The sequence below is a fragment of the Nicotiana attenuata genome, chromosome 7 (genome assembly GCF_001879085.1).
Source record: "Nicotiana attenuata strain UT chromosome 7, NIATTr2, whole genome shotgun sequence".
NCBI lineage: Eukaryota > Viridiplantae > Streptophyta > Magnoliopsida > Solanales > Solanaceae > Nicotiana > Nicotiana attenuata.
Window position 1 is genome coordinate 44121103 of NC_031995.1, and position 15972 is coordinate 44137074.

General features: G+C 36.7%; 1 protein-coding gene across 2 annotated transcripts; it reads left to right on the top strand.

Annotated features, from left to right (window-relative positions):
• LOC109228999 (probable serine/threonine-protein kinase abkC) lies at nucleotides 3678-14280 on the top strand. Of its 2 annotated transcripts, none has more exons than XM_019394289.1 (5): nucleotides 3678-3994; nucleotides 4814-6110; nucleotides 12244-12513; nucleotides 13417-13572; nucleotides 13781-14280. In XM_019394289.1, the coding sequence occupies exons 1-5, from the start codon at nucleotides 3987-3989 to the stop codon at nucleotides 13898-13900; spliced, it is 1851 nt and encodes a 616-aa protein (XP_019249834.1). In that variant the 5' UTR covers nucleotides 3678-3986; the 3' UTR covers nucleotides 13901-14280. The 2 variants fall into 2 exon arrangements, with proteins under 2 accessions (XP_019249834.1, XP_019249835.1); XM_019394290.1 differs by lacking the exon at nucleotides 3678-3994 and having other exon boundaries at nucleotides 4975-5304; nucleotides 5402-6110.

Sequence of the window (15972 nt, forward strand, 5' to 3'; positions counted from 1 at the left end):
AAATACCATCACGCACGTAGCGACCTCTGAACAGCTCAAAACTAGCCAAAAGCAAGTTAAATACATCAAATAAAGGCCCAGGGAAACAATTCCAAATGATAAAGATCAAATCCTTAATCAAAATCCAAAACCGGCCAAAAATCACACCCAAGCCCGCGCCTCAGAACCCTACAAAACTCACAACATTCAATTACGAGTCCAACCATACTAGTTTCACTCAATTCCGACTCCAAATCGATGTTCAAAACTCAAAATTCATATTATGAAACTTTAGGCCCCCAATTTCCTCTTTAAAATTCATCAACCACAAGCTAAAATCGAAGATAGATTCATGGAATATAACCAAAACCGAGTAGAGAATACTTACCCCAATTCACATGGTGAAAATTACTTCAAGAATCGCCTCAATCCGAGCTCCATAGCTCCCAAAATGTAAAAATGACCGAAACCCTCGAAATAGAGTACTTTATAATCTGCCCAGGCATCCACTTATGCGAACGCGGGAAAACCATCGCGTTCGCGATGAACAAAAATACACTACCTCCAAACGACTCTATGTGATCGTGAACGTACTCACTGAACGCGAAGCACACATGCGACCAAGCTCGCGAACGCGTCCAGTTGTACGCGAACACGTATAAGAATTTCCAAATTCCCAGCTGCCCAGCTCAACACTATGCCAACGCAGCCTCATTGTGCGAACGCGAAGAAGATCTTGCCCCAACTCTATGCGAACGCGGGACTTGCTTCGCGATCGCGATGAACACTTGTTGCTGCCATCAAAATACACTACGCGTTCACGACATTTGCCACGCGAACGCGATGAAGAAATGCGACACCAGATATCAGCAGAACAAAACAGTGAAAGAAGGAAAAATAGTGCGAAACCCGTCCGAAACTCACCCGAGCCCCTCGGGACCCCGTCCGAATATACCAACAAGTCTCATAACATAACACGGACCTACTCGAGGCCTCAAAACATATATAACAACATTGAAACGACGAATCAATTCGAAATCAATGAACTTTGAAACTTCAAATCCTAAGTCCAAAATCACCCAACGGAGCTAACAGAACTATCAACATTCCAATTCGAGATCAAATATTAAAAAGTCAAACTTGGTCAACTCTTCTCATTTAAAGCTTCCTAGTTGAAGCTCTTTCTTCCAAATCAATTCGGAATAACCTGAAAACCACAACCGACGATTCATACAAGTCATAATACATCATACAGAGCTACTCATGCCCGAGCGAAGTGCAGATGCTCAAAACGACCGGTCGGGTCGTTACAACCAAACACCCTCAAAATTGAGATATAAACTCCAAACAATATTCTCAATTGTTTGCAACAACACCCAATCCAAATAAATAATAATTTTTGAAAATCGAAATTTGATTTCAAAGCTTCAAAGCGTTTTAATGGCTGTCAATGGTGGAGAGTCAAACACCTTCAAAATTTATTGATTGACAATTTCAATTTGAACACCAATTGTGCAACATGAGGAAATTGCTAAGTTAAAACGATTGAAATCCATTAATGAATTCCATTAAAACTCTATACAACAAGAAAGCATAAAAAAACAGAGAACATCAAATGAAGAAAAATTGGAGAAAAAAAATAAAGAAGGAGAATAGAGAGACGAAGAGAGAGAGATAGAGACAGAGTGAGAGACGAAGAGAGAGAGATAGAGAGAGAGTGTGGGCAAGTATAAAGGGATAATGAAATAACTGATATTCCTTATCCAATTCCTAATATAAAGGGATACTCATTTAAAACTTATTTGTATATAATTGGTAAATTGTATATGACCATGTAATTAAATTGAAACTTGAGTAGGGAGGGTAATAAGGTTTCAAATAGTGTATAGGAAGATAAAAATACCAAATATAAAATAATGACATCAACATACGTTGATCACTTCTAAGATAATGGCCATTTATAGGATCACTCGGCCCAACCCATCGCTAATATTAACCTAAATAGTCGCCCATCCAATCATTTAAACTAAAAATAGCCGGTGGAGGTATAATATATGCATAATTTATATATTATATATGTATAATTACGTATAATCAATATATAATCTATATATATGACTAGAAAAAATAAATAATGAATATAGCCGGCTATTTGGGTAAAGATCCCTTTTGGGTGGGGTGGGGTGTGGGGGAATTTGGATTTAAGAATCAAGATGAAGGACGTTATAATGTATGCTGTCCTTTTTAAGCTATGTTATGACCTTAATTACAGTATTTAAGTTTTTGATATTTGTGAATTGTGTTCTTCAAAGCAATATTAGATGATGAGTGGCATATGCTTAAGATTTTGCATGTGTAATTTTCTCAATGCAAGTTAAAACAAAGTAATGGTTGCCTCAATAAAAGTTCAGCAAAATTCTTCAATAAATCTAATATTGTAGGCGATCGTTTCGTTGCTAAAATAGGAAGCATTTTTTTAATATTAGAACAAAGGAATTGTGTACTAATAGTAAGAATAGTTCATTTTAGCAATTTCAAATTATTTATTTGAAATTATTTTGTAATTTATCTGTTATATTCACAAACTATATGGATATGATATTTTTGTATTGTACAAAAGCTAATAACTGACAAATTGATTTATTTTCATAAAACTTTTTTCTTGAATACATTCTGTAAAAAAATAATAGTTGAAATTTTGTTGACACAATTAGATTTAATGTGCTAAAATAAGCACATTAACTTTTATGATCATTTAACTTTAATATTAACTGCTAATTGGCGTGGGTCCTACAACAAGTTTTTAGAAAAGGGAAAACTAATAAAAGGCGTGTCGCCGTTCTAACAGGCGGCAGAACTATACTGTTTGTCGCTGCAAATATGAAAAACCTTCAAATTTCAAAAGACACATATATGTATCACAATAATAAAAGGATCTCAATGCTCTCTATGGATCCAGGTGGAACACGTGGCCTAACTATTTAAGGATGTGTACAGTATGCTTACTTGTTCCCTTTTAGACCTTTGCTTCTTTTCTTCTTTATTTTTTTGTTTAAATGAAATATTTTCTTTAATCAACGTTGCACTCAAACTTAATAGTTAATCACCTATCCTTATCTTTCCCAGAGAATAAAAATGCATCAAATATATCTCTTACCTTGTAGACTTTTTCTCAAAACATTGTTAACAAAAATTGCATAACATATGCTCTTTTGTTTTTTGTTTTTGTTTTCCTTTTCCTCTTCCTAAGCCGAGGGTTGATTGGAAACAGCCTCTTTGTCCTTTCGTGTAGGGGTAAGGCCTGTGTACGTATTACCCTCCCCAGACCCTACCTTGTGGGACTATACTGGGTAGTTGTTGTTGTTTATTTTCGATATTGCAATTCCAATTACTCAATTGTCATATCAACTTACCACCAATCAGTTTAAGCTTTCGATACTTGAAATTCACTAATATAAATTTTGCACTAGGTAAACTTAGCCCCCTGTTTGTATTTTTTTTTTCAAAAATGTAATATTTTTCCAGGTGAAATGCATGTCCAAACATAATTTCAAATTCCAAATATCATTTTTCAACTTAACTCCAAATACTATTTTTTTTTTCAAAAATTATAATTTTTACGTCCAAACCCTACTTTGTATAAAAAAACTCTTACATTTCAAAGCTCGAATCTATCAACTCTTATTAAAGGGATTCCAACTATTTTTTTTTTTTGTTTTACACTCGGTGTCTATAAGCCCGACAAAATCCAGATTCTGCTAAAACTATTTCAGTTCAATTGGATCTTGTTTATTATTCTTCGAATTTTATAGTCACCTAGGTTTGATTGTCCAAAGATACAAGAAATGAGCAGCATTTAATATTACACGTATATCTTATGGTTTTCTCATCTTCCTCTTTGTCACCGACAACCTCCGAAAAATGCTAGTCGGAGATGCTCTTCACCTCCCCTCTACATTAGCCTCTGCAAAAATTAACAGCTACCCCTTTAAATTCCTCTATTCGCCATGTCAAGGTCCACTCTTTCCTCTGTTTTTCTATTTCATTCCACATATGCTATCCTATTCGTTGATTTCATGAGTCTTTAGACATTTCGCCTTTCCTATAATTGACATGAAAGACATAGTTTTTAATTCGTTTAGTTTTATGTTTTCATTGGGAACTTAAGTTGGTTGGAACTCTTTGCTCAGGTTGCAAGATTTCTGTAGCCATTTTATACTCCATTAGCATAGTTCAGTTCTAAATTTTCAAGTTTTTGAATCCCCTTTTTCAAATTAAATAAAATACAAGACGGTTATTATCTGGTGCAAGTAAAACAAAAACATCCGGCCGTTGGAAATGATGTTGTAATAGGTTTCATGTTCAATGAATCAATATTTTGACCGGTTATTCTAGTTCGAATTTCTTAATTATTTTATTTTTCACTTTTTTGACTGGTTATTCTAGTGAAAAGTGGAACCTGCTTTGGGATTTTCCCAATTACCATCTGCTCAAAGATGAAATACTACTATTCTTTCAGATATTGCTTGTTGACGGTTTCTATATTTAGGGGCCCATGGTATACCTTGAAGCCAGCAACATAAAGTTTCCTAATTTGGAGGCTGTCTTCTGTTTGAACTATTTTTTGCACTGATGTCTTGCTTTTGGGGTGTAGGGCATTTTTTGTTCTGCATAGAGAAACTAACTTTCATGTTTTACTGTAGTCATTCCAATTGTTTTGTTGTTGAATTGGTAATTGAGTTGCACATCTTAAAAAGAAGAAATTATTTTAGTGTGAAATGACCACATATTTAATATTTTGCATCTGCTAAGTTGTCTTGTGCCTGGTATGCAGATTCTTGGCAGTTGGTAAAACTAAAGGACTTGGACAATCCTTATGCAGAAATCAGACCACTATCCGTCCAGAACAAGCGAGAAAAGGAACACTTATTAGGAATGGGGTAAGTTCTCCTAGATGTAGATTTTACGGGCAATATGTGTCTATCACTAAGGGACATGCTTCATCCACGACATATAGAATGCATAGTACTTTTCGTGGGAGTTGTTTAATGTCTTCGCCAGGAACAGCTGTAAGTCATCATGCACAAATCGCTTGGAAGAGGATATCGCGTAAATCTTTCTACAAAGGACAAACTTTTATCCGCTTAAGTCGATTTGCACAAGCGCTTAGTTTGGCATTGAGCAGGTCTTATGTGGTTCTCCCTGGTTTTCTTGCCTTAACATATGGAAGAAATATAGCATTGGCACAAGCATCACCAGACTTCTACAGGCATGCTGAAGATGGACATGTTTTGATTACCTCATTATTGCATTCCATATTTGAAGGTTTTATTCTTCTGTTGAGAGCCTTTTATTTGGGAATACTCTTTTCTCCTTGCATTGTCATGGCCCCATTTGTAGATTATTTTGGACCTTCTTTCAGGAAAATGTGGCTTCAGGTAGTTCGTAGCACACTCGAAAGAGCAGGTCCTGCATTTATCAAATGGGGACAATGGGCAGCTACACGGCCTGATCTTTTCTCTAGAGATTTGTGTACTGAGCTATCAAAGCTTCACACAAAAGCTCCTGAACATAGCTTTGCTTACACGAAAAAGACAATCGAAAAAGCATTTGGTCGAAAACTTTCTGAAATATTCGATGAATTCGAGGAGAAACCTCTGGCATCTGGAAGTATTGCTCAAGTGCATAGGGCGTCCTTGTTGTATCGGTACCGTGGTCGACAGATTAAGCCTATGGTGGTGGCAGTGAAAGTTAGGCATCCTGGAGTAGGTGAATCAATTAGACGAGATTTTGAGATTATTAATCTAGTTGCTAAGATATCGAAGTGCATTCCTAAACTGAAGTGGTTAAGGTTGGATGAAAGCGTACAGCAATTTGCTGTTTTTATGATGTCTCAAGTTGATCTTGCCAGGGAAGCTGCTCATTTAAGCCGCTTCACCTATAATTTTCGGAGATGGAAGGATGTCTCTTTCCCGAAGCCTGTCTATCCCCTAGTGCATCCTGCAGTATTAGTTGAGACTTTTGAACAAGGGGAATGTGTTTCATATTATGTTGATGAGCTTGAGGGCCATGAAAGACTTAAAAGCGCACTTGCTCATATTGGGACCCATGCTCTTCTAAAGATGCTTTTGGTAATATTCTCTTTATGTAGTGTGTGTGTGTGTATATTCTAATTAAGAAAATGTTCTCTGTGTTAATTTGTCTAGATTTGCGTACAAAAGCACAACATTTAATGCAAACGTGCAGCCTAGGATATAATTTTAACGGAATTAAACTTCTAAAGATGTCTTTGGTATTATTATCTTTATATATGTCCCCGTGTGGATATATTTTCGATTACGAAAGTATTCTTTATATTAATTTGTCTAAATTCGAGTATAAAGCACAAAGTTAACGCAAATGTGCGACTCAAAAATAGACTCAAATGCAATACTAAGGTCTAATGGAATATGGAATTGAAAATATATCAGACGTTAGTTTCCCTCTCAGGCTATGAAAGCAGATGTTTTAGGTCAAGATTTGAATAGAAATATGAAGCATGTATTGCAAGCTAAGCTGTAGTTATGCCTAATGTGGTTAGGCCAATTTTTCAGACACATGGAAGTTCCTTCATTATATGAAATTTTCTTTTTTGTAATTGCCTATTAGTCCTTACTCCCTTTAAGAAACTATTACATGCTGTATTTTTTCTTCTCACAATGAAGAGACATCCATTAACAGACATATTAAGCTATTGGTTTGGATATACTATAGATGTTGCCTTTCTGAGTAATTGTTGATATACTGGTCTTGAATACTCGCAGTCAGTGCCTGTCCTTTACTTTAATTTCTTTATAAAAAAAATACTGGCCTTGAATACTGATTAGAAACTGTGCTCTTATTGAAGATAAAGCACTGATTAGTGATAAAAATAAATATGGAAGGCATTATTTTGGCATTATCAATGCTATTTCTTTCATGACTGTTATTTTGGTGCTGCTTCTGTTCTTTGTGTTATTAGTTATACTATAAAGAAGGAACAAAAAGAAGCCTTCTATGACATTTTCTTGGTTGCTTGCATGTTGTTAGAAGATGAAGCTCGGAGAAGAAAGTTCTGGCTTTCAGAATAGCACAATTGAGCTGATTAAGAACAACACGACCGACTATATACACCTCTTAACTAACAATTAGTTACTAACTAACTAAAATAACTCTAACACCCCTAACTTCTTACTATGTACATTTAGCTCCCCATATCTTATACACTTAACTACATATTCCAATACTCCCCCTCAAGCTGAATGGTGTAAAATGTTTAACACACCAAGCTTGCTAAGTAGAAACTGATGCTGAGGTGATGCCAATCCTTTAGTGAGAATGTCTGCTTGTTGTTGTGTAGATACATATTGTGTTTGCAGTATCCCTTGCTTGAGCTTCTCCTTGATGAAATGACAGTCTATTTCAATATGCTTTGTTCGTTCATGAAAGATGGGATTAGCAGCTATTTAAATTGCTGCCTTACCATCTGAGAACAAGAGAACTGGTTGGTGAATCGCTGTTCCTAGTTCTGCAAATAGTCCCCTCAGCCACACAATCTCAGCTACTGCAGATGCCATGCTCCTGTATTCAGCTTCAGCACTGCTGCGAGAGACCGTGTGTTGCTTCTTTGACCTCCAAGAGATTAAGGAATCTCCAAACTTAACAAAGTAACCACTGACTGACCTTCGACTCATTGGGCGTGCTGCCCAGTCCGAGTCACAGAATCCAACCAAAGTATCTGCTTGTTGTCTTCGCATGATCACTCCCATCCCCGGCTCCTGGTTGAGATACCTCACCACACGAGTAGCAGCATCCATGTGAGATCTTTTTGGAGCTTGCATAACTGACTTAAGACTTGTACTGCATAGCTAATGTCTGGTCTAGTGACTGTGAGATACAAGAGTTTTCCAATCAATTTCTGGTAACTTGTGGCATTTGTCAAAGGGTCAAGGCCTTGACTCCCAATCCCCTTATCATACTCAATAGAAGTCAGTTTCTGATTGAGTTCTAGAGGTGTAACAGCAGGTTTAGCACCACTTAAGCCCATTTCTGAAATGAGTTCTAGAGTATATTTTCTTTGATTGGGAAGAATCCCCTTCTGAGACCTCAAGACCTCAATCCCAAGAAAATATCTTAACTCACCTAGATCCTTCACCTTAAACTTCTGTTGCAATACTGATTTTGCTTCATTAATGAGCTCTATGCTACTCCTGTTAGTAATAGATCATCCACATAGATTAGGATGATCACTATATCACTTCCGGAGCTTTTAGTGAATAAGGAGTAGTCATAGGCACTCTGACTGAAGCCTGCACTAAGCAAGGCTTCTGTGAGCATAAGATTCCGCTGCCTTGATGCTTGTTTAAGTCCATAGAGAGACTTCAATAGCCTGCAAACCTTGTTCTCCCCCTGTCTTTGAAAACCTTGTGGTAGGTCCATGTAAACTTCCTCCTCTAGGTCTCCTTGCAGAAAAGCATTAAAGACATCCATTTGATAGAGAAACCAGTCTTTGGAGGCAGCTAATGCAATGACTGATCGAACTGTCACCATTTTTGCAACAGGTGAAAAAGTCTCATGATAATCTAGCCCTTCTTGTTGATTATATCCTTTGGCAACAAGTCGAGCCTTAAACCTCTCCACCTCTCCATTGGCTTTGTACTTGATTTTGTAGACCCATTTTGATCCTATAGAAGATTTCCCAGGTGGCAGGTCCACCACAACCCAGGTCTTGTTGTCCTCTAAAGCTTCAATCTCTTGTTTTATGGCGTGTATCCATCTGTCATCTTTCACTGCTTCCCTAAAACTGTGTGGTTCTGTGATTGTTGAGAAAGCCATGATGTAATCCCTGTCTTTCTGTGTGGTATTGTCATAAGATAGGAAGTTTGATATTGGATAAGGATATTGGGAATTCTTCTTTCCACCAACTAGATAATCCTGCATCCAAATAGGAGGGATCTTTGTTCTTGTTGACTGCCTAATAGGAGTAGGAGCTGTAGGTGCCATGGAAAGTTCAGCCGGGACCACTTTAGTTATATCTGTAATTCAGTATTTCCTGGTGAATCTGCATGATCAGCTATATCATGATTAGCTACATCTATGGTTTCTGCTTGTTCTTCTACATCACCACTATTTTCATCTGCATCATGAGCTGCATCTGCATCTGAACTTGTGTGATTGAATTCCATGCTTGTTGAATCTGAGGGTTCTGCATCCATGATGATCATCTCCTCCATTTGCATTGTTTCAAAGACATCATCTATGTGGCTTGTGAATTGATCAGTGGGCACAGATTGCTGGTGCTGTGAGATAAGAAAAGGAAATGTTGATTCCCTAAATATGACATCCCTGCTCACAACGAAAGAGTTAGTCTTTCTGTGAAACCGTCTATATCCCTTTTGAGTAGTGGAATACCCCATTAGAACAGCTTTCTTGGCTCTAGGGTCAAATTTGTCCTCCTTGACCACATTTCTAGCATAACATAAACCTCCAAAGGTTCTCAGATGTGTTAGTGAGGGTTGTCTGCAATGTAGTAACTCAAAAGGACTCTTACCACCTAATACTCTAGTAGGCAGTCTGTTTATAAGATAAACAGTTGTTTGCACACATTCTCCCCAAAACTTACTTGGTATTCCAGCCTGAAACTTCAGTGCTCTTGCTGTATCTAAGATGTGCCTGTGTTTTCTTTCGGTCACTTCATTTTGTTGTGGAGTGTGCACACAACTACTTTGGTGAATTACTCCATGATTTTGCAAGAAAGCATTCCACTGATGATTAAAGAATTCCTTACCATTGTCTGTCCTAACTGTCTTAACACAAACACCAAACTGATTTTGTACCATGCAAAAGAACTGTTTGAAAAATATGAATTTTTCACTTTTCAACTGCATGAGAAAAATCCAGGTTGCTCTAGTGAAATCATCAACAACTGTAAGAAAGTAGTACTTATTATCATGAGTAGCTACCTTATAAGGTCCCCATACATCCATGTGATCAAGCTGAAAAGGTTTAGTACTTAGGTGCTCACTAGTAGAAAAGTTTAACCTATGTTGCTTAGCCAATGGACAAACAGAATATTTATTGTGTATTGCACTGTCTACTTTATTATGCAAAAAGGAAATATGCTGCATTACTGGCAATGAAGGATGTCCTAATCTTCTGTGCCAAAGTTCTTCTGTATCTTTGTTCCTCATTACTGAACTGATATGAGCAGCTATTTGTTCCGTTCTTCTTCCTCTTATCAGATAAAGGCCACCAGTTTCCTTACCAATCCCCTTCACCCTGCCACTGTAAAGTTCCTGAAATACACATATTTTGGGCAGGAATAGAGCACCACATTGTAAGTCCCTGGTTAACTTTGAAATTGACATCAAGTTAAACTTAAAGTCAGGGGCATACAACACATTTTCCAGTTTAGTATCTGCTGAAATCTGTGTACTACCAATATGTGTAACATCAGTACTGTCTCCATTTGGTAGTCTCACCTTTTTCCTTTTATAACTATCTCCATTCTTGACATCTTGTAGTAATTCTAGTGAGGATGCTATGTGATGTGTGGCCCTTGAGTCCACTATCCAATTGTCATTAGAGACACTTGAGGCAAGAGATACAATATTACCTGCCATGTTTGCTTGCTTGTGTCTGATCATCAACATTTGCATCCTTGTTGAGTAAATGAAGTATCTGCTGGTACTGTGCTTCAGTAAAGAAGTAATCTCCTTTCTGCTGTGCTGCTCCTTGTGAGTTGGAAGCTGCTGGTCCTTCTACATTGTTGACTGCAGTGAAAGGTCCCTTAGTTCTATATTCTCTAGTCTAATAATTTTTCTTCCCTTTGAAATCTTCAAGGTAACCAATGATTTTGAAGCAGTTCTCCTTAGTGTGACCCTTCATATGGCAATGCTCACACTGTAGGAACTATTTCTTCCCTCGAAAACCTTGACCTCTTACAACTTGCATTACCATAGGATCCACCTTTTCTGCCATTGCACTACCTCCCATAGACTGTTGGCTTTCATCTTGTGTGATCATAGCATATGCTTGGTTGAGTGTAGGTTCAGTTGTCTTCATCAAAATTTGTCTTCGAGCTTGGTCATAAGTGTCATTCAGACCATCCAAAAACTGCATCAGCCTTTGTTGATGCAGATGCATAACATATTCCTTATATTTCACACATCCACAATTTGGAGAAGGTACAAGCACATCATACTCAGCCCATAACTCTTTCAATTTTGTGAAATACATAGCAACAGAGTCAGATCCTTGTGATAACCTCGAAATTCCTCTGTGCAATTGGAAACTCACTCGATTCACCTTATCAAATCGTTCCTTAAGATCTTCCCACACTGCATGTGCATCTGATGCATAAATGATTCCACTCAGTAGATCCTTCGAAATTGAGTTCATAATCCATGAATGCACTATTGCATTGCATGTCTCCCATTCCTCATGCAATTCATCTTCAAATGAAGCTTTAACACATTATCCAGTAATGAACCCTAACTTACGCTTTGCCTTTAAAGCAAGACACATAGATCTACTCCACAGGCCATAATTTTCAGATCCTGTGAGTTGAATTGGAATCAATACCAGTCCAGGAATGTCGGAAGGTTGCAGGAACAAGGGATGAGTATAATCTATCTTCGTCTTTTCCGCCATTAGCGTGTGACTTCAAACTCAATCAAATCGCACAATCAAATGAAAAAAAAAGTGACAAAATCGAGCTAATTTTGCAAAAATTTCGTCGATCTGCTGAAAAATTAAGGACAGAACTATGAGCTTCAATTTAGGAGATGTTAGGAAGAGATTTTACTGAATTGAGCCTTTGCATCCATGGTTCGTTCTCCACTGCTCTGATACCATGTTAGAAGATGAAGCTTGGAGAAGAAAGCTCTGGATTTCAGAATAGCTCAATTGAGCTGATTAAGAACAATACAACCGACTATATACACCTCTTAACTAACAATTAGTTACTAACTAGCTAAAATAACTCTAACACCCCTAACTTCTTACTATGTACATTTAGGTCCTCATATCTTATACACTTAACTACATATTCCAATACATGTATTCTATTTTAGTAATTTCTAGAATTTGCAATGTTGAAGAGGAAATGGCGTTGGAGGATAACCTTGTCCAAAAAGTATTTAGATGAAGAACCTATTATCTCTATGTTATGTGTTGGAATCACTAACTTTTACTTGCTCCTAAGTATTTTTCACTTTTCATATAATACCCCTTTCCCCTTTTCAGGTGGATAACTTTATTCATGCTGACATGCATCCTGGAAATATCCTTGTTCGGGTAACACAAAGCAAGCCATCCCAGAAACGCATCTTCAAATCAAAGCCTCATGTTGTTTTCCTTGATGTAGGCATGACTGCTGAACTTTCTAAGAATGATCGACCAATATTATTGGAGTTTTTTAAGGCAATTGCTCGTCGAGATGGCCAGACTGTAGCGGAGTGCACTCTGCAGATGTCAAAGAAACAGAATTGCCCTAATCCAGAAGCCTTCATTAAGGTTTAGTTTCATACATCTTAAATGGATTATTTGAGAACTTTCTTTAGCTGTTCTTACTTACTTCCCCAATGGTAGCTATCGCTTATTGCTCCCTTGAAAAGGAAACTATAATTTACTTGTGCAAAGAAGAATATTTGGCGATCTGATGTTGTAAAAGCCAGCCCATACGTTTCGTTAGTTATCCTCATTAAACTAGAGAACTAGTAACTTTCGCATCCATTAATGAACTATCCTTCTACCCCAAATTGGTTATCAAGGTTCACTTCTTGGGGATTCTGATAAAGGTTTCAAGTGTAATGTTTTTGAAATTGCGAATATGGATTGGAAGAACATGGAAAAAGAGTATGAAAATGTAGATGTAAATTTATGTATTGTTTTTGTATGTTAATATGACTTTTTGAAGAAGTAAATTTTCCATTTCAAGGAGGTAATTTTTTTCAGGACTTTCTATCATGAGAAGTAGATTAAACAAAAAGTCGGATGGAGGGACTAGCATATTCTTTCCGCAAACCCCTCTGCTCCTCCTATCCGCCACCAGTGGGCGAATAGTTTAAAAAGGAAGGGAAAAAAAGGTTGAAATGGAAGAGAAAAGGCAATGGTGATCAAAACTAGGTGCTTATGTTCCTTATATTGATCAAAATGCATCACAAGCTTTAGCTTTTTGGCTATGAATGAGATTACAATATTTAGGATCTACTTTCTTCAAGTTTTTCAGTATTTCTGCACAAACATTCTTGTTCATGAAATTCTGATTGGTCATCTATCTGTGGATACGGCTAATGTCTATAGCATGGAGTTACTTCTATTATTTTACATGATATCTTTATGCTAAAAGACTTCTTAATCTCTTTGATAAATGGAGGTGATGAATATTTGCCTTAGTTATCTACTGATGTCCTACAGGAAGTGAAGGAGTCATTTGATTTTTGGGGGACTCCAGAAGGCGATTTGGTCCACCCTGCCGAGTGCATTGAACAGCTTCTTGAGAAAGTTAGGCATTACAGAGTGAACATAGATGGCAATGTTTGCACTGTCATGGTGACAACTTTGGTCCTTGAGGTAATTCTAACTTTTTCGGCGAATGTGGTGTTCTTGAATAAAATGTGGAATTGACTAAGTCACATTTCTATATTCAAACATGTTGAAACTAACTCATCAATCTGCTGAGTATTATTCGATGATAATCTTTCGTAGGGACTACTTTTCTGGATTAAGATTTGTTCTTTTTTTGGTAATTACTGCCTTTTGTGTTTCTTTTTTCTGATAGGGCTGGCAACGGAAGCTTGATCCTGATTATGATGTAATGCACACCCTGCAGACACTGCTTCTCAAATCTGATTGGGCGGAATCACTGTCTTACACCATTGAAGGACTCATGGCCCCATGACAAGCTCTTCCAATCCTTCCTCTAACTGCCAGACAACTACTTGTAAGTGTAAAGTAAATAATGAAAAAATAATAGGAAAATTCCTGGATCACCCGTGGAGAAGAACCAAAACAGAATGGTTCCGCCTACTCAAAACTAAGAGGGGATGCCGCCTACTACTAAAATCCCGGTTTTTGCAACAGTTGCGTTCTTCTATGCAAGAAGAAGACTTAGAAAGAACAAAGAATGTATATTAGCCAACATAATGAAGTTTGCTTAAAGTTTTATAAAGCATTTCAGCTGGCATGAGAGTATAGCTAGTAAGCAACCTTGGGAAGGATTTTGTCCTGTACTTGTTGTTACAAGTAAAGAAGAATGAAGTCATTCTTTGATTTGTTTTATTTTACATAATTGAATTGTCGAAAGTAAAAATCATGTGAACTTTGAAAATTTACTTGAGCGCTAATTGAAAGAAAACTAGAAGAGAATTCAAAACAAAAGGTGGATGACGCTCTTGCAATGTATGGACGATCCATGCAACCATCAACAATGGAGGGAGACAGTACAATAATATGGGAAATTCCTCTGAACTTTATTTTACATGCTTTCAATAAAGACAGATCGGGGACAATCGCTATGCCATCTACCCATATAATAACTGAACTTCTTATGCTTTTAATTATAAAGTATTCCTTTCATTAGGGAAAAAAAAAAAAAAGGATGGATCTTTTTTTTTTAACCTTTTCTTTTTAAACAGGCATGTCAATTGCTCATATTGTGCATACCATCCGATCCATATGCTCAAGTTACTAGAGACAACTTATTTATTTTTGGTGTTTCATAGCAGTAGTGTTTTTACACCATGTTGCTAAGATTATGACTTTTAATGGAGGTAATTGTCTATGGTTATTCTAGTTTTGCAACCAAAAAAATATAGTAAGTGACCTGCTATTGAAAAATACACTGATAGTTTAAAAATTCTTTAAATAGCTAGCGTGTATAAGTTATATTAAATGGTTTTGGAGAAAAAAACAAATAAGAAGAGATAATCACATGTTTCTCGAAAAGAAGAAATCTTCAAGATCCAGCAAAGCTAAGTTGACAAATTGTCATCCATTTGAACATAATACAAACGGGACTGAATTTTGTTAAATTTCGTCCCAGCATAGTGAAAAGACAAAGGAGACTAAGGAGTGTAATGAAAAAGGCAACCCCAAATTACAGAAAATTGAAGTAAGAAAGTAGTATGACTTCTGTTTTCATAATAGACATTGTATTATAGTCCAAAGACTCAATGGTTTATGCACTAGAAGTCTAGAGCTGAACTTTCTGATGGGGTACCCGACACAACAATATGTCATACTTTTTAGATAACAATTAAAAGGCCCCTCAATATAACAAAAGTTTAGCTTTTTTGGCATGAAATAATACTGTTTAGACACAAAATAGACGAGACATGCGTCAGGTCTTGCCTTTGAAAAAGATTATAACGTGGGACTCAAAATCTAATATTGATGCCCCAAAACCTCCCAACACTAAGAAAACACCTTCACACCAAATGTTTGGCCATTAGATTTTGTGGTTTTGGTTCCATATAGTCTTTAATTTGTTTTCTGTCTTCCTTTTGACTTGTGCGTTTTTGGTCCAAACTCCTCTCGTCCTTTAGTCTCTGAAAATGTGCATGAACCTAAAAGACATTCAGCTTCAAATCTATACTTCATTGTCTATATATCATTGTATTTTTGTAACTTGTGGACCGGCGCCGAAGCTAGAGGGATCCAAACCCCCTTCACGGAAAAATCACATTGAATATACGTGTTTTTTTATTTTTATTATATATATATATATATATATATATACAAAATCATGAATGTTTTCGGCTCTTCGCCAATCGCCACTAATCATGTACAAAATCAAATTTAACTTTAAATGATTTTGCTAAAAGAAATTGTGAAAGATTGGAAGGGACGAATCTTAAGTGGAATTTATTTGTTTCATTTTTAAAGGATTGAGCTATTAGCATCAGAGGCGGAGCCAGAATTTGAAATTTGTGGGTTCGAGATTCTTGTTCGTTTATATTATTGGGTTCTAAA